The 21,789-nt window shown below is 57.7% G+C and overlaps 1 protein-coding gene across 3 annotated transcripts in view; it reads right to left on the reverse strand.

Annotated features, from left to right (window-relative positions):
• LOC133353284 (collagen alpha-1(XIV) chain-like) overlaps positions 1-17,245 on the reverse strand; it is a 283,983-nt gene extending 266,738 nt beyond the window's left edge. Inside the window, exons 1-5 of one of the 3 annotated variants that reach the window (XM_061569396.1) lie at positions 17,084-17,245; positions 14,362-14,480; positions 9,898-10,014; positions 8,647-8,790; positions 5,218-5,295 (exon numbers count right to left, since the gene is read on the reverse strand). In XM_061569396.1, coding sequence (XP_061425380.1) covers positions 5,218-5,295; positions 8,647-8,790; positions 9,898-10,014; positions 14,362-14,437 — 415 coding nt within the window. In that variant the 5' untranslated portion in view covers positions 14,438-14,480; positions 17,084-17,245. Of the gene's footprint in view, positions 1-5,217; positions 5,296-8,646; positions 8,791-9,897; positions 10,015-11,164; positions 11,243-11,316; positions 11,626-14,361; positions 14,481-17,083 lie in introns of those variants that run through there. The other 2 variants (XM_061569397.1, XM_061569398.1) reach the window with 2 other exon arrangements.
• Positions 17,246-21,789: the final 4,544 nt, after the last annotated feature.

Below are 21,789 nucleotides of genomic sequence, written 5' to 3' on the forward strand. Positions count from 1 at the left end.
TGACTCCTCGAAGCCGTCTCACGTCGCCAGGGCAAAGGAGGTGCAGCTGCTGCGACGCTCGTCTCTGGCACCCGATCTGCCATCAGGAGCGCAGCGCGAAGCACCCGCATCAGATTTCGACGGCCCTCTTAATTCGCGTCCGTGGAAACATCTCAATGAAGTTACGGGAAGGCATTGGCAGCACGAAACAATTCGAGAAGAATCGCCGGCGTCATGGCCAACGTGAGCTCTGGAGAAGGACGCTCGCCCTCGTTGTCTGGGCAGTGCTCTTCACCAGGGACGTGCGGTCAGGGGAGGCAGGGGAGGCAGGGGAGGCAGGGGAGGCAGAGCCTCGCCTGTCATACTCCAATCAAAATAGCTGTCACGAAAAGTTAAAATAAATGAATAATCAAATAAAATAAATATTAAGATTTTTCCACTGATCTGTGTTATGTCATTTCTGTACGATTACAATCATTTTTATAGTCAAAATCGCCAAATTTGCGGAAGAGACGAAAGGGGAGGCAACGACGAGCTCAGCCTCCCCTCTGATTGCGCAACCCCTCAGTAACTGGATGGAGCGCGGGCAATAAGCGCGTGCCTGTCACTATCTCAGTATGTCACCAATGCAATGTTTGTAGACCCCTTAATTTCATGTCCTCGCCTTCCACACTCCAGGTAACTTATTTCACGTATGTGTATAAAGATATTTAGGCTCGCCGGTCTCGTCATGAAACTGCAATGAAAAAGCACCAGGGGAGGCAGCTATCACATCTGCCTCACTGAGGGGGACGTGTCTAACACGCCCCCCTCAGTGAGGCCACGCCCCCCTCAGTGAGGCCACGCCCCCTCAGTGAGGACACGCCCCCCTCAGTGTGATTCTGGCTCTGACACGAGCCAGTGCCTCCCCAGCCATTGACCTCACCGCACGTCACTGCTCTTCACCCGGGCGGCGAGACGGCGCCGTGATTCGCCGCCCTCACATCCAAGTGCAAGGTTCCATTTAGCTGACGTGGCGGAGTGAGGGTTTTCACGTTTGAAAATGTCAGTAAGGGATGAGATCCGACAATCGTCTGCAGGTCACCCGCGGGTCCTTGCCGTCAACACGTTCACTTGGGGGGACGCACCGACCGTCTCGTTCAGCGTCGCTTATGCGCGGAGCTACAAGTCAAGCGGTGTGCTCAAGTCAAATCATACACGGGGTTAATTATAAACAAAATACATTTACTGTGCTTTGATCAATATCTTGCTGCTGTATGTGTCTCCCTGTAATTATAGACACGAAAAAAAATGCCTCTACGATTTTAACGGATATCTGCAGATGCTCAACACATGGCCACATCACCCCGATTGCGCCCGATCTCGTTAAGACCTCGCAAGCTCAGCAGGTTTGAACCTGCATGGTGGTTGCGTGGGCGACCACCGCGCACAAGCAGGCGGTCTACACTGCCCGCCCTCACCGCCCTGCACTGACACGCGGGGGGAAGTACGGTCAGTCCTTGTTGAACGCGCGCTGTTCGCACAATGCGCTTTCGCTGCGACGCGGTTCTTCTATTCGGGAACACGTTTCGCACAACGCGTCCGTTATTACGCGGAAACGCGCACCGTTATACCACGGAGCCCGGCACCATTCCAACGCGGCTCACACACCGTTATAACGCGGTACACACACCGTTATAACGTGATACACACACCGTTATAACGTGATACACACACCGTTGTAACGTGATACACACACCGTTATAACGTGATACACACACCGTTATAACGTGATACACACACCGTTATAACGCGGTACACACACCGTTATAACGTGATACACACACCGTTGTAACGTGATACACACACCGTTGTAACGCGATACACACACCGTTATAACGTGATACACACACCGTTATAACGTGATACACACACCGTTATAACGCGGTACACACACCGTTATAACGTGATACACACACCGTTGTAACGTGATACACACACCGTTGTAACGCGATACACACACCGTTGTAACGTGATACACACACCGTTATAACGTGATACACACACCGTTGTAACGTGATACACACACCGTTGTAACGCGATACACACACCGTTGTAACGCGGTTTCTGAACAGTCGACAACGCACTAGGGTACTTTCTTGAGCTACGCGGTACAGTGATACAGTACGCGGAATGATCGGGTAACGTGGCAGTGTACCCTCAGTTCATTGTTGCCGCAATCTCGACTGCGTGTGCGCTCATCGTCATCACATCATTTACGTATCTCGCCCAAAGTTCTCGTCATTACATCATTTACGGGGGAAGCTGTTTTCGAGGAACGCGTTTTTCGCGTAACGCGGAACTTTTCAGGAACGCAATCTACGACGACCACCACCACCGCGTTAAGCGAGGAACGACTAAACTCGCGGCCAGGTAACCCGCACGGAGCGGACACAGCCTCGTGTCGGCATTAAACCCACGAAGAGGACGCGCACGCGCGTTCAGACGCTCGCGCGCGCGCCGATCAACTCGGCTCCTCGTGCCAGCGACGAGGTAATGAGGGCTCGGGGCGAGCAGGGCTCTGTGTTTCCATGACTCGGAGTGTCTGCGGGCTTGGTGGGATGTTCACGCGGATGCAGGCTAACGCCAGTTTAACACGCAGACTTTCGCGACCAATATCATCCATAATACAGGGCGGGGGGGGGGGGGTTGACTGCGCTCGCTTGCTGCCCCTGATCCCGAGTGCACGCCGGCACACTTGCGATGACGACTGCTAAAAGAAATATCTTTGTGGCTCGTCGGATGCCTCCGCTGCAAATCACGATTCTGATGGTGGTGGTGGTGGTTCTGATCACTTCCGCTACGAGAGCCGTCGTCTCGTTCGCCTGGGCAGCTCCCTCGCACCTCGCCTACCCACGGCCGATGCAAGTCTCCCTCCTCTACTACGCCCACAAAGACAAAGATCACCCCACCCCCCATAGCCTGAACAGACTGTAGGGGCAAGTGCTGTTAGCGAGCACCCATGGAGGCCGGCACGGCACACGAGGGGGTGGGTGGCCAGCGCCACGACCTTTGTGTCCCAAGTGACGATGTTTTTACACACCGCACGACGAACTCATTTGAGGCCGAGTCGACCTATGAGAGGCCCACGACCGGTTCAGATAAATCGTCACCGGTGTTCGCCGTGTGAGAGGGAATCGAACCCGGGTCGCCGGGTTCGCAGCGCAGCGCGCTAACCGCTGCACCACCGCTCCGCACAGCGCTGCCTCGACAATCAAGCAGAGAGCAGCAGGCGCGAGTCGGCAGAGAGTGTCGACCGCTTCGTTAGAAACGCCCCGCCGGGTCTCACTGCGCCTGTGCTGGACACAGCAGAGCACCGATGCTGTGTAATCAACAGCAGCAGCAGCGGCGGCCTCGGTGAACTAAACTAAATCTCTGGCTGAGTAGTGGAACGGAATGAGAGGCAGAGGTTGAATTAAATAATTAAACTATTTTAGACCAAGTGCCGCCGCGTTTACAAATTAATGGCGCCTATTTAATACGACAACGGTCCTCACTGTAACGCGTTGCAACTGAGAGTGAACGTGTGCACGTGTGAGCTCTCTCTCTCTGTCTGTTCATCCGTGCACCCGAACCATCGAAACGTGAGGCGGAGGAGGGGGGGCGGGTCACGGTGGCTCTCATCACGACGACGTCCAACGCGAACCGACCTCCCGTGTCGAGTCGTGTTGCTGCTGGGGGACCTTGCCCACGAGAATTAACCCGGCCGCGGAGAATCACCTGCAGAGCCGTCCAGGGCAGCCAGAATGAGAACGCTCATTCATGCTGCACGAGGAATCCGATGAGTTACAAAGCTCAGTTCAAAAGATGTCCAGTATGGGCGGGTAAGAACCTTACGACGACAGACAGCCCACAAATACGCTAGCAGTGGTGAGTATACTCACACACACACACTCAACTAAACCATTCCCATCCTACCAGGCAAAGCGCTCTGAGCTGTTGACTTCTGTTTCAGAAGCGACCTGGCCATCACAGACGTGAGCCCAACGAGGCGCCAGAGGCCCACACCGTTGTAGTGAAACACTTCCGAGGCCCCGCGCAAGTCGTGCCGAGCGTCACGGAATCCATGCGAATGCACGACTTTTTTTGTTGTCCCGGTGAGTCGAAGAGCCGTGGCCACGGTGCGCGCCGTTCCTCTGCTCCCGGCGTCGCGTTCCGCGCGCTGAGATCGTGAACGCGCCGTCATCACGAACAACACGCCGGAGCGCGGGGCTTTGAGGAACCACGCCAAGCCATCGGCAGGTGAGGCCGCGCGGCATTCTTGGTCCTCTTGTCTGAGGACGCCACGCTAATTTGAGCAAATTGTGGCCAACTGACCGCGGCAGTGTCGCTGTGATAGATAACTGTGCACGGGTTCCTATTCCAATCATAGCGAGAGGGCTTCATGTCGCATCGCATTGGGTGCCCGTGCGTGCAGATGCGTGTTCGCATGCATGTGTATAACACCGCGGGCTTTTTACACTTACAGTCCTCTGCGAACCAATGATGCGCGCCGGTGTGTGACCATGCACACGCGATGTATGTGAGAGCCGGTGTCTTTGCATGTTACACACATGCATGTGTACACTTGTGTGGACAGCGTATGTATCACTTCTTTCGCGCCGTACATAGCCAACCGTGCTAATCGGATGTGCGAGTCGATTGCAATGCCTGTGGTGATTATCTGAACCGGTGCTGAGCCTCCCCTAGATCGACTCAAATGAGTACCTGGTGGGATGTGTAAGCATCACCACTGGGGAGACAAAGGCGGCCAGGCGTGGTGCTGCCCTCGCACCCCTGGTGTGCCGTGCCGGCCTTCATATGTGCTGCTCGCTAGCGACACTCGCCCCAACAGTATGTTAGGGCTACACACAGGGGGGCCCCCGGTTCGATCCACTGCTGGATGCAGCGGCTTATCGGACCTGTACTTCAACGCGCCCCGATCCGTGCGGGGTTGGTGAAGTCGCGGAGCCGTAGGCGCGGGAGCATAGAAGTCCGGTACAACAATGGATCTTGCCGCACTGCCATCTGCCGCTCGCCGGGGAGGCCAGTCAGTCTGTCCGGTATTACAGCGCCGCTGGGCATGACAAAAGTGCCGCAGCGTTACGAGTTATGTGCAGGAGGAGTGCGCCACGATGCTTGAGTCCAATTTTAGTTTGTGCCTAGTCGCGACGGCTGCAGGTGGAGGCGAGCAGCAGCAGCAGCAGCCGAGTGACTCACCCTGTGAGACGGACGTCTCTTCTGGCGAGGCGCCTGTGTCCGTACCTCCTCGGGGTCCTCCCGGGCGCACCATCTCCACTGCGATCATGGAGCACACGTCGCCACGCGTCAGCACGTGTCAGCTCGTGTCAGCACGTGTCACCACGTGTCACTACGTGTCACCACGTATCACCACGTGTCAGCACGTGCCAGCACGTGTCACCACGTGTCAGCTCATGTCACCACGTGTCACCACGTGTCAGCACGTGTCACCACACGTCACCACGTGTCAGCACGTGTCACTACGTGTCAGCGCGTGTCACCACGTGTCACCACGTGTCACTACATGTCACCACGTGTCACTACATGTCAGCGCGTGTCAACACGTGTCACCACGTGTCACCACGTGTCAGCAGGTGTCAGCTCGTGTCACCACGTGTCAGCAGGTGTCACCACGTGTCAGCTTGTGTCAGGTCATGTCGACACGTGTCAGCACGTGTCAGCACGTGTCACCACGTGTCACTACATGTCAGCGCGTGTCAACACGTGTCACCACGTGTCACCACGTGTCAGCAGGTGTCAGCTCGTGTCACCACGTGTCAGCAGGTGTCAGCAGGTGTCAGGTGTCAGGTCATGTCGACACGTGTCAGCACGTGTCAGCACGTGTCAGCACGTCTACGTGATCTCTGTGGCTGTACGAGGCCCATCAGAGATGTGAGTCTCAGGGGCAGGTTGTGTGTGCTTGGCTTTACCAAGTGACTCCTTCATTACCAGCTCATATTCTCCATTCATGCTCCTCTCCATGTTTTTTTTTCTCTCTGAATAATTAGATACATTTTTGTTCCAATTTTTATTCAGCTTGTTTACCCGTAATAATCCTCACCGAGTCTCAAGACTCTTCCTCAGGAGGGTCCTGTCCAGTTTTCGCAGTAGAAGTAACGATGTTTCTGCTGCGGTGTCTTTACTCCCAATTGAGTAAAGTGCGGCTAATCTTTCAGCCTCGGGATTCTTGGCCAATGCCACTTACACTGTGCGCTGTTTCAGATGCTACTCAGGAATCTTCCTCAACTGCAAATCTAAATGGCTGGGTTGCTCTGTTCCTGTTTAACATTGCACTTCATGTTAGAAGCAAATCATTTGTGCGCTTCGCTGTGAGTCGGATTTTTTCCAACCACAAGGGAAACTCCGTTAGTAATTATTTTGTCTCGGGATTACTTTAAATTGCCAGCATAATTAGCACAATTACTTAATTCACAGGATGGCCGGCATAATTTCAGGTGACACCGTAAACCACTTTTGCGAAATTCCTAACGTTAATACGATAATTGGTTGGAAAGCTCTTCCAAAATGACAGCCATGAACACATCGCGAGCCGCGCGCCGTGTGACCTGACGGCCGTGGAACATTGGCGTGGCGGCTCGTGCTCTGGGGCTGTGATCCTGGCCACCTGCACGTCAGTGGCGATATCCGAACCGGTCCCGAGACTCTCCCGTCACCGACCCGCCACTGACTGGCACGGTGAGGTTTGGTCACAAACAACCCACGTGACGAATGTGATGTGCGGAGGCCTTCATCCACCGGTGGACTGACAAAGGGGTGCCGATGTTCTGAATGATAGCGAACGGCATTAATCAACCACCCGTGGACATGGATTTGCAGGGCGAGTGGGGTTGCAGGTCATTCCAGCAGGGCACAATGCAAGGTCTCGCAGCAGCTCTGGAGCAATACACGCCATGCACCAGGAGACCCACAGCCTACTAGGTGCTACTGGGGCTACCAGAAGCTACCAGGGGCCCACTAGGGGTTAGTGGGGGCTACCAGAAGCTACCAGGGGCCTACTAGGGGTTAGTGGGGGCTACCAGAAGCTACCATAGGCTACTGGGGGCTACCAGAAGCTACCAGGGGCCTACTAGGGGTTAGTGGGGGCTACCAGAAGCTACCAGGGGCCTACTAGGTGCTACTGGGGGCTACCAGAAGCTACCAGGGGCCTACTAGGGGTTAGTGGGGGCTACCAGAAGCTACCAGGAGCCTACTAGGTGCTACTGGGGCTACCAGAAGCTACCAGGGGCCTACTAGGGGTTAGTGGGGGCTACCAGAAGCTACCAGGGGCCTACTAGGGGTTAGTGGGGGCTACCAGAAGCTACCAGGGGCCTACTAGGTGCTACTGGGGGCTACCAGAAGCTACCAGGGGCCTACTAGGGGTTAGTGGGGGCTACCAGAAGCTACCAGGAGCCCATTAGGGGCTACTGGGGCTACTAGAATCGATCAGGGAGCTATTAGGGGTTACTGGGGCTACCAGAAGCTACCAGGGGCCCACTAGGGGGCTACTGGGGCTACCAAAAGCTACCAGGGGGCTACTAGGGGCTACCGAGGGCTACAAGGGGCCTACCAGGAGGCTACTAAGGGCTACTGGGGGCTACCGAGGGCTACTACGCACCCCCCCAGCATAACTCTGCACTCTCCCTGTTTCCGCTGCCCAGGCTCTCTGGCCTTGGCTGCGTTCACTTTTTGGGGGATTTTTTGTGTTGTTGTGCCGTTCCAATGGAAGAGGAGGATGGCCGTCGTTCAAGAATCCTCCTCGGAATTTGTGTTTGTATTTTAAGGCACAGTTTCCAGAGCCTCAGCTCCCGTTTCGAAGCTTATTTTCCTATTTGAACATCGCATCTATCATAGTTGTTTTAATTTCCGACTGAACAAATTCTGCCTTAAATAGGAGAATAATCCCTACGATATAACTTGGCTGTCTCCTCAACTACATATATATACACGAATCACAGGAAACCAGCTTCCCAGTCAAAAATTACCCAAGATTCAGAGATAGAGAGAACGAACGCTTTTGGGCCTGTGAGGGAGGCACCCTGGAGCAAAAAACAGCGGAGTGCACGATTTGTTTTAACCCAGAGCAGAGAAGTGAATTGCACAATGGCACCACTGCGAGCATGGGAAGTGGTGTAGGTTCAACAAGTCGCGGAGGGCTGGAGAAGACGATGGGTGCAACGGGGAGCTCATTGGCATCAAACGGAGGAATGTTTGTTATTGGTATAACAGCCCTTCTCAATCTACTGCTAGATGAAGGGGTCCCTTCACTGTGTCGGGCGTGGAGGTTGTTTGAGCATACTTCACCATGCTGGTCCGTGCAGGATGGTGCAGATGAACTCAACTAGTTCGAATGTCGCTCAGCGCTGACGTTAGTTGTGGCCGCTAATCAGATTGACGTTGTCAGAAGGAATTGCCCAATTATCCCTTGCAGTGGTATTGTGATGGCCGATTCGCCATTTGCCAGGCGTTCCGCGTCACACCACATGTTCTCACACGTGGAGTGAAGTTAAGGTGCTCAGAGATCGCCAAGAGAGACATCCCTGGAAGGCGGAGGATGTCAAGTCTGTCTCACCCTCTCCCCCCGTGCCCCCCCCCCCACGCCCCATGACCCTGGCGTGTGCGGACACTCACGTGTGATCTCTCCCGTGACGGGCGGGCTCTCCCCCGACGCGTCATACGCCACCATGGTCACGACGTACTTGGTCCTGGGCACCAGGTCCTCGATGACGGCGTACGTGGCGTCACGTGAGAGCGAGATCTCTCGCACGGCCTCGTCTGCAAAGCGGCCGGCGGACACGGACCGGGCAGAGACCCCCACGTGGGGCGACACGGTGGCGAGATGTTAACTCCCTCGCCCGGTCTGCAGGAAGTCGTGGGTATGAACCCGACCCTGACGCTTATATATGTGGAGTTTGCATGTCTCTCTCTCTCTCTGTGGTCGCGTGGATTTTTCTCCGGGTCCTTTGGTTTTTCCCTCCACATTTAGAATCGCCATCACGAGTTTAGAGTATGTTGCTGCTATACATATCCACCTGATGAGCCACTTTGTTGAGCTATCATTTGTGGCCAAGTCATTTGTGAAAAAGAGCTACATAGCTCAGTGGGATTTACCTGGTAAAATAACATTAATAGTTCAGTTTAAGTGAAGCTTTCACAGAGAGCGCTGGCGAGCTCCATCGTGAGCCGACGCTCTGATCACACGAGGGCCGTGGGTATCGCCTGTGCGTTCAAACGGCTTGAACGCGTGACCGAGCACGGAATTACCAGCGCAAACATGTCCCCTTCTAGCACCCGATGAGTGCGGCTGAGACAAATAAATATTGCTGACGGCCCTTTTTCCAAGTGGTGGGCGGCCTGATATGACGGTGGCCTTTGGGCCTTGTGCTCAGTAACCGGTTCAATAAACCACAACGTTGCCTCGCATACAGATGGGGAACGCTGTAGATGAGTTCGGCAGGGGCAGGGGCACACCTCCTCCTTCTACCTCCACCTGAACGTGTTTGTCCCCGTTAGCACCAGAGCTGGCCAGAGTTTGCTAAACGTGTGGGCACACGGGCTGGGAGGTGAGCGATTTGGGGATCGGAGTGCGGATTAACTGGAGTGTGTGCGGCAGTCGTGCAGGGCACTGCCAGTCCTGCGGCGCGGCCGCACAGCTCGTGAGATTGCTGCACGTGTGCTACACACTCACAGCATTTGCCCTCCCAGTCTGTGTAGCCTATACGGGGGCATCTGTGTCTTTGTGCAGGGAGTAGGGACGTGTTAATTGGCAAATTATTCCGGCAAATCGAAGATGCGCCGTCGTGAGAATGATGTCACTTCCATGGGATTCCTGACTATTCCGAAAGCTGTGAACACCCCGCTCGTGCGCATGCGCGATCGCACCGTTGGTGGGCAGCACGTGGAGCCTGTAGCCCAGGATGGCGCCACGCGGCGAGCGCCACAGCACCCGCACGCTGCTGCCCGACAGCACCTTGAAGCGCAGGTTTACGGGCGGCCTCACTGCACGCGGGACACAAGGCAGCAGCTAAAGGCGGCGAACAACGATCAGCCACCAGCAGCGGAGACTTCGGGAGTCACGGCAGACCCAAGGCGACACGGGAGACACGGGCCACAGTCACGCTGGCAGCAGTAGCGGGCTTCAGGAGGAGCTGTGCGAGTGAGCAAGTGGCAGGGCGCATGGGGGCGCACACTGGGGGACGGTGGAAGGAGCAGCTACCCCGCCTCCTCACCCGAAATATGTTGAAAAGGCCGTTGTAAGCCACGGATCATTTGTGAGATTTTTCATGAATATGAAATTGTGATTCAAAGGGATACGTCTTTTACGTACATTTAATTTAATATCAAAGATTGAAAAATATTTTTAATATTCAATTTAGTTTCCCAAACAATAGTGACTTTGTGTGACAGCTCTTTGGCCCCCACGAGATGCTCTGTCGGGTGTGCGAGCCCCTGCCCAAAGGGATCGCGAGCCCAGGCCGCCTCCTCCTCCCTCAAGGGGGAGAGGGGGGGGTTGGGCTGCGGGAGCTGCCGCCTCGACTCGCCCAGTGCCCCCTATTGAGCCAGCTGACCGTCAAGGGAAGTGCCCTCTCTGCAGGTGGACTGCAGCTATTTCACAACTTTGTGGATGCATCTGAAATGTGCGCCGTGACACGGCCACGCGTGTGCACGCGCGTTTTGATTGGCGAAGCAAGCAAGTGAGTTTGAATAAAATCAGCGTTCAGTGGCAGCCCGCTGTGATGGAGACGAGCACCGGTCACCAATTTCAGTTGACCGGCAACTACAATAGATGGCCGCGACGCCAAATCACGAAACCTACTACCAATTTGTGTGGCGCTCCTTTTAATTTTGCCTGCGTTTGGCAATTGCTGTGACAAGTGGGTCAAAATAAACACTGCCATCGTGACGAGCCCGGGGCTCCAACCGTGCGACGAAGCGAGGCAGAGAATGTGGGAAGACGGCTCAACAACAGTGACCAGCACCACCACCAGAAGCACCACCACCAGTAGCACCACCACCAGCAGCACCACCACACTCACTTCTACCACCACCAGCACCACTCTGTAGCCACCACCACCATTAGCAGTCACCGTGCAACCACCACCACCGCTAGCACCACCAAAGCCTCATTACCCGCCACCGCCCCCATTACCCGTCCGCCCGCCCCCGCAACCCCCATGGGGAGAACCCCTCCGCTCCGAGCAGATTCCTGTTGTGTCGCCGCCCTCAAATCACGGCGTCTCGCCCTCCCACCCCTCTACCCCCCGGCCCACACCTCCCACCCCTCCACCCCCCGGCCCACACCTCCGTCCAGGGCTTCATCTCAGCCGGGTCTGTCCAGGTCAGCGACCTGGAAGATATCTCCGCACTCAGCACACCGCATCCAGTCGAGCACCCACTGTGGCCAGTCACGTGCAGCCCATCACCGCGTCTACCACGGTGTCTGTGTTGTAATGTCTTTTTGTTCTGCACCCACTTCCTTCCTAATTATCCCAAATACCTCCTCTGCTGTGGTGGTATAAATAACGCATGATGATGACGACGACGTGCATCTACACTTCCATGCCGAGCTGACTCAGGATCCCTTCGTATTATTCCCACAGCGACCGCACTCCCATCCGCCTCCCTGCCCCTTACCCAACCCCCCTCCCGCTTTCGTAGCCCCCCAGTGGCAGGGCCTCGCTTGGCGTGGGGAGCGAAGATGACGCCATCCTCTGCGCCTTCTAGGAAGCCGCTCTCTCTAGGAACGGCGCGTCTCTCTCTCTCTGCGTATTTTTCTCGCTGCGTCTCTCTCTCTGCGTCTTTTTTTCTCTTTTATTCTAGCAGGAAAGGCCCACTGAGCTAGTTAGCTATTTTTATTAAGTGACCTGACTATCACAAACGATAGCTCAACGAAGTGGCTTATCGCGTGGAAATATACAGAAACCAAACACTCTAAACGCGTGCTTCTAAACGTGGAGGGAAAAACCCAGAGGACCCGGAGAAAAAACCACGCGACCACGGGGAGAGAGAGAGACATGAAAACTCCAAATACACAACAGCAGGCGTCATGATCGGGATTGAGCTCACGACCTCCTGTCGACCAGGCGAGGCAATGAACATCTCCCAGCCACCGTGGCGTCCTCACAGCCGGGCGTCCAACGCACCTCGTGCCCTGTCTCGGGTAAAGGCGCAGCTCTGCAATTGCTTTATCGCGCCACTGCGGGCGCAGCAGAGAGCCCCTGTGCAAGGCGTTTGTCCTACTCTTGTCCTACGCTGGTCAGACGTCTTGCATGCCGTGACCCACGCTTTACCCCACCACGCGTCACCTACCAGTCGACTTCGAGATACAGTATCGATATTTACGATTTGAAAATTATCGCGATCTTAGATTCCTGTAACTTTATACGGTAATTGTGTTTTTTTCATTATTATAGTACCGTATTGTTAAGTCTATCGGTTCTGTGTAAGTCTAGAGGCTTTGTGTAAGTCTATGGATCTCTGTTAGTCTGTCTCTTTGTGAGCCTACGGGTCTCTGAGTCAATGGGTCTCTATAACTATATGGGTCTCTGTTGAAGTCGATTCATGGAATCCGGTGTGTCCTCCTGCCGCCCTCTATCCCAACCCTCTGTGCAGTGGAGGCTCTAGCACCCTGGAAGCCGGGAACCCCTCCACGCGTGACCGCGGTTTCGGAAGCGTCCGATAGTGACCTCAGCAGCTTCTCCGCGGGCGTCACCTGGCCCACGTCTGCGGCTCCACGCGGCTCCACGCTCTGTTTAAAGTGGGGGGTGTGTGCGGGCACGAACGTGCCAACACATTGCGCGAGTGTTGCCCACCGCAGGGATGTGAGTCGCGGGTCTCTCGCCACTCGCGACTTGCCCTCTCCCCGGGGCGCTGCGTTCCACTCCACCACCCACCACCCACCCACCCCCACCAACCACCACCACCCACCCTCACCACCCACCACCACCCACCACCACCACCACCACCACCACCCACCCCCACCACCCACCATCACCACCCACTAACGCCGCAGGCTGCGCTCCGCCGAGGCGACATCGGCGCGGACTTGTTGAGGTGGAGTCCCCGACGCGGTGTTGGGTGTCTCATCGGCAGCGCGCAGACTCACCAGGTGATGGAGGAGGAGGGGCCGTGAGGGGGAGCAGGCGGCGAGGCTCCGGATCCACGGTTTGGGGTCCGAACCCCGCGATGATTGCACCCTCCTCCCCTCCCCCTCCCCGGGGCGTTTCAAGCCCCTCCACTCACCCTCAACTCACCCCCACTCACCTTCCCCAACACTCACCCCCACTCACCCCCCACTCACCCCCCACTCACCCTCCACACCCACCCCCACCAACACTCCCATCAACACCCAACCCCTACTCACCACCACTAACACCCACACACTCCCCCCCACCCACACACTCCCCCCCCCCCCCACACACTCCCCCTACCACCCACACACTCCCCCCCACCCACACACTCCCCCCACACCCACACACTCCCCCCCCCACACACACTCCCCCCTACCACCCACCCACTCCCCCCCACCCACACACTCCCCCCCCCACCCACACACTCCCCCCCCCCACACACTCCCCCCCACACACTCCCCCCCCACACACACGCACTTCCCCCCCACCCAGACACACGCACCTCCCCCACACGCATGTACCGCTCCCCCCACACACGAACCGCGCACTGATCGCCGTCCCACACAAGCACCCCCCCCCCCCACACGCACCGCGATGTTCCGCTTGCCAAGACTCGAGCTCCTGTTCTTGCTTCCAGGGAAGGGTGCGTTTGGGGAGCGGAGTGTGTTCGTGTGCTGTGGTTCGTCGCGTGCAGCGTGCACAATCACGCACGCACACACACACGCACACCTATATACACACGCAACCATACTCATGCTCACACTACGCACACACAGGTGTACACAATCACACACGTGTACACACACCTACACAAAAACATGTACACATACCTACACAAACATATACAAACACGTGTACACACAAACACGTGTACACACAAACACGTGTACACACACGTGTACATGCACACGTGTACACACAAACACGTGTACACACACGTGTACATACACACGTGTACACAAACACGTGCATAGTTCACGAGCGGCTCCACGCCGCTCGTGGTGCCGCCCTCAACTCCACCCCGCCAGTCCCCATCGTACCCCCCCTCCCGCGGTCTGGGGGGGTCAGCAGGGCGGGACGCGATGTCCCTGCTGACCCCTCTAGACCCCCGTGGAGCCCCGTGGCCCCCCGTGGAGCCCCGTGGAGCCCCGTGGCCCCCCGTGGCCCCCCGTGGAGCCCCGTGGAGCCCCGTGGAGCCCCGTGGAGCCCCGCTCACCCTGCGCGGAGACGGGCGGAGCGGGCTGCGTGGCGAGCAGGATCAGGGCGAGAGCGGAGATCGACGCCACAGACATCGTGGAGGAGGAGGTGGTGGTTCTGTTGCCGTCGCTGCACAGTCTGCATGCACACAAAGACACAGATCCCCCGTGTAGCCTTACAGACTGCTTGGGGAAGTGCTGTTCATTGTCATCAGCTCACAACACTTGAGAAGCTGGTTTCATCACGGACGGCTGCCAGGATTTGAACTCGGGTTCTGCGATTCAGTGATTATTTAGTTTTTTACCAGCCCAGGAGGCATGACAGACCACGTGGTTTTGCATAGGTTAATTTTATTTACAAGAGCTCATATTTTCATGAGTACATTTGCGTTCTACGCCATCATCGTCATCGCTCACGGTCACTGCGCTGTATAACAATCCACCTGGCACCTCTAAACACGCGCCTCCATCTTCTGGGTGGACGTCTTCTCTGCCGCGTTCCATTCTTTGGCTGCCGCTCCAACCACAGTTCTGATAATCGGCCATCACTTCTTTATCTAGCGACACGTCCTGCCAAAGCCCACTTGCATACCAGATTGAATGTCATTGATCTGCGGTTAGCGAGCACCTATTAAGTCCGACACGGCGCACGAAGAGGCTTTGTGGCCAGCACCACACCCAGCGCTGATGGGTAACTCACCGCGGGCAGGTCACCACCCACTGAAGGTAGCATTCGCTACTGATGTTAGCCGTGGCCGGGAATTGAGACCAAGTCGTCGGGTTCGTCTGCGCCACCGCGCCACACTCGCGTGCGTCGATCCGAGCAAAATATCCAAGCGGACAAGACGCCTCATTCACACGCCTGTCTCTCCACGTGAACAAAAGAAGAAAACCTTCGACGCATCCAATCAGCCACACAGCCTTCTTTCTCGGAGTGATCAGCGGCACTGATTTAACACGACAAACTCGAGAGCGGATTCGACGTTCCGTCTCTCATCAGCGTGGTCGAGCTCGTGCTAACGACATCTTTGTCTTGCGCGATCGGAGCGGACGGCGTTCTCGCCGCGACTCCGCCGCGCGGACCCCGTGGCCGCCAGCACCGCAGCGGCGTGCGCCCGGAGTCGGCTCCGCTCGGGTCAACAGCGACCACCACTGGCGATTCGCGCGGCACCAAATGTTCTTCTAATAACGCGGGTGGCTGGGAGCGCAAGAGCGCAGTGCGCGCTCACCACGGCGCCACCGCTCCACGCTCCACGCAGCCGGCGCGGGGAGCGGCGTGGACAGGGCGCGCTCCGGGTGCCGTGGCATCGAGGCTCCTTTGAGATGGAGACGCCCCAGCGCACAACTGACCCCGCGCGCAGCTGCAAGGGCAGAGATGGCGAACCAGACGCGGAGTAACTAACGCCAGTGCGTGCCACTCCGAGGCGAGATGTGTGCACGTTGAACTTCTTTCGCACCGTACGTAGCCAACCGTGCTAATCGGAGGTGCGGGGGAAGGATATTATTAAATTATGGCACCGCGACCTCCTCTCCTGAGGACCAGGCAGTGATTGCGTCTACCCACGGTCGTCAATGGCCATCACAGCCCATTGTTGGGGCTGGAGCGGTCGCGCAACGATTAGCGCACTGCGCTTTGAACCTGGATGCCACGGCTCAGACCGACGATGACATCTGAACCGGGCCTGAGTTTCTCCCCCCACACAGCCCGCACTGACTGGCGTGAGATGGAGCACGCGTAAAGTAGCCCCCACGAGCCACGCGGCGTGGGGAGACCTCCATCCAGCAGCGGATGTGCAATGGGCTGCGCGTCATACAAAGATGTTGCTGCGCACACTGGCGGGTGGGTGAGTGCTGAGCCCCCCCCCCCCCCCGCGGATGGAGACGGCGCGGATTGATGCGACAAAGATTCTGCGCGACACGAGCACCGCACCATCGGGGGGCAGCGTTCACCGCCCTGGACGGGGGGAGCGGCGGCCACGCGGGCAACGGAGGAGAGGTCCGGACGCAGCGCGATCCGAGCGCGGCGATGAGAACGCCGATTGGAAACGCGTCTCCGGGAAAGGCGGAGGAAGAGGAGGTAGTGGAGGAGAGATTTAAGATGGTTTGGGTACGTGTTGAGAACACTTAAAGAAGGCGGGGGGCAATTAGAAGCGCTATTGAGATTCGAGACCCATAGACTCGCACAGAAAGGCATAAATATACTGACACAGACACCCATAGACTCAGAGACCCGTAGACTCACACACAGACCCACACACTCATACAAAGACCCATAGACTCGTACAGAGATCCATCGATTCAGAAACCCGTAGATTCACACACAGACCCATAAACTCATACAAAGACCCATAGACTCGCACAGAAACCAGTAAACTCAGAGACTCGTACTCGCACAGACCTACAAACTCATACAACGACCGATCGACTCACACAGAGACCCACAGATTGAGAGACCCGCTGACTCAGACAGACCCGGAGACTCTAGCAGAGCCCCGTAGATGAGAAGATGTATGGAGACGTCGCGTTCCAGGGAGCCCGAGGGCGAGATGGGAGGATGCGGTGGAGCGCGACGTGGGTCAAGTGAATGCGAGTAGAGAAGATGCACAGAATAGGAGCACAAGGAGGGAAGAAATCGGCGCAGTCGCCTCCATGCAGGAGTGGGGCTTCTGGCCGAGCAGACGAAGAAGATGATGAGGAGGAGGCGACGAGAGAGTGAAACCGGAGGGCTGGGGGCGCGCTCACCGTCTCGCTCCTTCTCGCGGGCCGTGCCTCCTCTGCTCAGGCGACTGCTGAGCCCCTGGGCTCTCCGCGCGTGTCTGAGGCGAGCGAGCGAGCGAGCGGGGTCGGGAGGGAGAAGGGCGCCACTCTCACTGCGGCTCCCCTCCCCCCGCTCCACAGCCAAGTTTTGTGTGGATCCCCCACCCCTCCCCTCCTCCCACCCACAGGCGTCAACTCCCCCCACCCTCCACCACCCCAATCTTTCCAACCCCACCCCCCTACCCCAGCGTTCCCTTCCAGACCCCACCTCTACAGAGCCCCCCACCTCTACAGAGCCCCCCCACCTCTACAGGCCCCCCCACCTCTACAGAGCCCCCCCCCACTTCTACAGAGCCCCCCCCACCTCTACAGAGCCCCCCCACTTCTACAGAGCCCCCCCACCTCTACAGAGCCCCCCCCACTTCTACAGAGCCCCCCCCCCACTTCTACAGAGCCCCCCCCACTTCTACAGAGCCCCCCCCACCTCTACAAAGCCCCCCCCACTTCTACAGAGCCCCCCCACCTCTACAGAGCCCCCCCACTTCTACAGGCCCCCCCCACCTCTACAGAGCCCCCCCCCCACTTCTACAGAGCTCCCCCACCTCTACAGGCCCCCCCACCTCTACAGAGCCCCCCCCCCCACCTCTACAGAGCCCCCCCACCTCTACAGAGCCCCCCCACCTCTACAGAGCCCCCCCCACCTCTACAGAGCCCCCTTCCACCTCTACAGAGCCCCCTCCCCACCTCTACAGAGCCCCCCCACCTCTACAGAGCCCCCCCCTCTACAGAGCCCCCCCTCTACAGAGCCCCCCCCCCCCTCTACAGAGCCCCCCCCACCTCTACAGAGCCCCCCCCACCTCTACAGAGCCCCCCACCTCTACAGAGACCCCCCCACCTCTACAGAGCCCCCCCACCTCTACAGAGCCCCCCCCTCTACAGAGCCCCCCCCTCTACAGAGCCCCCCACCTCTACAGAGCCCCCCCCCACCTCTACAGAGCCCCCCCACCTCTACAGAGCCCCCCCCTCTACAGAGCCCCCCCTCTACAGAGCCCCCCCCCTCTACAGAGCCCCCCCACCTCTACAGAGCTCCCCACTTCTACAGAGCCCCCTCACCTCTACACAGCCCCACCCCACCTCTACAGAGCCCCCCCCCCTCTACAGAGCCCCCCCCACCTCTACAGAGCCCCCCCCCTCTACAGAGCCCCCCCCCCTCTACACAGCCCCCCCCCACCTCTACAGAGCCCCCCCCCCCCTCTACAGAGCCCCCCCCACCTCTACAGAGCCCCCCCCCTCTACAGAGCCCCCCCCCCTCTACAGAGCCCCCCCCACCTCTACAGAGCCCCCCCCCCACCTCTACAGAGCCCCCCCCCCCACACCTCTGCAGGGCTACCATCACCCCGGCGGGAGGGGACCCAGCAAGGTGCTGCGCGCTCGCTGCCAGGGCGGGCGCGTAGCGCAGTAGCTCAGGGGGAGGAGGAACGAGAGAGAGCGGTAGGGAGGGGGGGGTGAGATGAGGGCTGTGGGGAGGGAGAGGGAGCGATGGAAAGGAGTGCGGTTGCTTTTATTAAAAATACCGTCACGCACGCCCTGCTGTGTTCAGACACAGAAATCCCTGACGCTCGGATTCCCCGGCCCAGCGCCGCGACTCCCGCCCGCACGTCCCAGGTGATGGGCGGTCACGGCACCTGTGCATCACCTGGAATATCCAGGTGATCGCGAGCGCTGGGGGAGATGCCACCGGTGCAGGGCGGGAGGGGTAGAGGGAGGCGGGCGTTGGAACGACACACGAAGACCGTGGATGCGAGTGGAGGGGGGGGGGGGCGGTCTCCGGTCTCGCTGTGGTATCCAGGCGAAGGATCGGGTGCTCACGACGTGGGGAGGGTCAGGGCACAGTCGGGTTATGCAACTGCGCAAGCCGCTCGATCCAATGATGAGCGCCGGATGACAACGGCGGCGCAATCGCGCTCGGCTAATTCAAGTCGGCAGGCACCTGTCACCTCCCCGTTGCGAGTGACGCGCCGACAGAGGGGGGGGGGGGGTAGAAGAGAAGCGATTGAGAGACCCCCCCCCACTCCCCTCCCCGCGGGCATTTCCCCACGGCGAGAAACCGGCGCGAGTGCATTCCTGCGTCTACGCGGCCGCGCGTTCACCGACACCGCGAGCGCGCGCGGCGGATCGCGCCGACAGTCCCCGTGGACCGTCGCGAGTGCGCGCGCCTGCGGAGTCCCAGCCCCACGCGGTTGTTCCATGGTGGTGACGAACAAAAGCGATGTCGATGATACCTTCGGTGTTGCGGAAATCCCCCATGCCCAGCCAGCGGATGTCCACCAAGCTGCTTCTGTGTCGTTAAAACCACCTGCCACAGCCAACTCGTCAGGGTTGTCACGTAAAGAGATTTACACGATCTAACCCAAAACAACTTCTATTATGGATGATATTGGTCGCGAAAGCCAACGTTTTGAACTGCTTCTGCTTGGCCGGATAGAGGAGGCTCAACGGGCGCGGCTAGGGCTGGAGAGGTGATGGAGTGATGTGGTACAGGAGCATGAGGAGCCGAGTGGACTTGTCGTACAGCGGTACCAGCGGTTTAAAGATCGGCCTCTATGGAGGAGGCTCGTGAAGGACGCGTTTGGTGGTAGTCGCCCTACACCAACACAACAGAGAGTAGAAGAGCGACGCTCAAAACTAGTAGAGAGGCCGTTCATCTGCCAGCCATCTCAGTCGACCCATGGCACCTGGGTCTCTCCCGTGACCTCCTGCCAGCGAGCCTTGGGCGCTCCACGTGGCCTCAAACTCCGGTCATTCCCGCAGCGGCTTTCGGGTATCCATCGAACAAAGACGGTCACTACATCACGCGCTTTCAGATGCGCTTCTGCGGCCGTCTGGAAAGCTCTTCCTTCCAATATTAGGAAGCTACTGGAGTTATGCACTTTTAAATCTCGATGGAAATCTCATTTCTTTAGAACTGCTTTTTGTGTTTAGATTGCTGTCCTTCCTCCGCACCTCCGATTAGCACCGTTGGCTACGTACGGTGCGAAAGAAGTTCAACATCCGTACAACTTGTACCTAGCCTAGCGTTGCGGTGACGTCGCTGCCACTTAGGGACGAACGGCGGCTGTCATTGCAAAGAATATACATTGAAGAGCTATGCTAATTGGAAATTGGAACTTCCTGTAAGGCGCAGTAGAGCAATTACTCATCGGCACAGCACAAGACGAGAAAATAATGCCAGAGGCCACCCAACTCCCGAACGTGGCCTCAACAATGCCCCCAAACATAGTCTGCTTGGAGAATAGTTGACTCAGACTATACTCCTGTCGACGAGGCAGCCTTCCTCTCAAAACACCACAATGTGTTCAGGCCTCTGTACTCTCTGGGGGCCGGCCTGCGAGAGAGCGTGTGTCGTTGAGTGACCTTCAGCGGAGGCAGAGCCACCAAGCGAGGACGTGCCGACTGCAGCCAGAGGCAGGGAGCTACTGCATTAGGTTTTGGCCGGCCAACTCAACGAGGTACAGAGCGCAGAGTCCGCTAGGCACACCTCAGGGTATGCATTCGTTCACGAGTGCATTTACGACGCGCGCAATTTGAACGTTAAAGGGCCGAAGCGCGGAAGATCGCTGAGATTCCGACAGAAGGGGACGCCGCCGCCTCAGGGAGAGCGCAGTCAGGGAGTCCATTGCAGGCGACAGAGACGCCGCCACATTTGCCTCGTCTGGTTCAAGAGCTGGGCTTGTCGAAGAGGACGAGGAAGCCACTTGCGGCAAAGATCGGAGATTGCGAGACGGACGATGAGACGGCGGAGGCGACGCAGGCGGCTGGGGCCAGCGTGCGTGCTCTTCGAGGGCGGTGGCACAACGCGGGCGGAGTGAGACGACACCGGTGACCATCACCCCGGCGGTGTAAGGACACCGCCCGCCCGAGCGAGAGAGGTGTGGAAGACAATGTTCGAGACGTCTTTGTTCTTAAACGGGGTGTCTAAATATCCCAGCAGTAACATCCTGACGGAGATGACGTAAGCCCATGACCAGGCCACCTACGATGCGCCCATCTCATTGGGCAGCTAAGTAGGTCTAGCCTGGATCGTGCTTGGGTGGGTGACCTCCGTGCACAAGCAGGTTGGCACAGGGCTCAGTGGGAAATAGAGGGCTGCAATATCCACTGCTGTACTCCACGTATATGCCCCCCGCCTTCACCAACCTGCCACTGACCAGCGTGGTGAAGTATGGTCAAATAACTCCCACAACCCGCAAGTTCTGCGGAGGCCATCGCACAACAGTGGAGTTACAAAAAAAAGGAAACTGCTGCACATGGACATGGACACAACATCCCGACATCAGTGGAGAAAGCATCGACAAAACATCTTCATCTCATACGCAGTGCATACGTCCATAGTTAAGAGCAAGACAAAAGCTGGTGTAGAGGTTCTTCTGAAACGAACAATCGGCAATGGTCCACCTGATTTCCTGTTCACTGAGCATTGAGGCATTGACGTTCCTCTCCTGTTTACAGCCCTAAGCCAGTGGTTGAAATTCCACATTCCTACGGCGCAAGTGAGTCTCGAGGACGACTCCTGTTTTCACTGCCCAGAGTGGTGCTCATTTGATCGACGCCAGATTCGAACTCGCAAGCCTTCCGAGTGCGAACCACTCGCTTTACCGCTGAGGCAGCAGGCCATTAAACAGCGATCTGCA

This window comes from Lethenteron reissneri, chromosome 43, assembly GCF_015708825.2.
Source record: "Lethenteron reissneri isolate LAM-NWPU_2019-01 chromosome 43, ASM1570882v1, whole genome shotgun sequence".
Lineage (NCBI taxonomy): Eukaryota > Metazoa > Chordata > Hyperoartia > Petromyzontiformes > Petromyzontidae > Lethenteron > Lethenteron reissneri.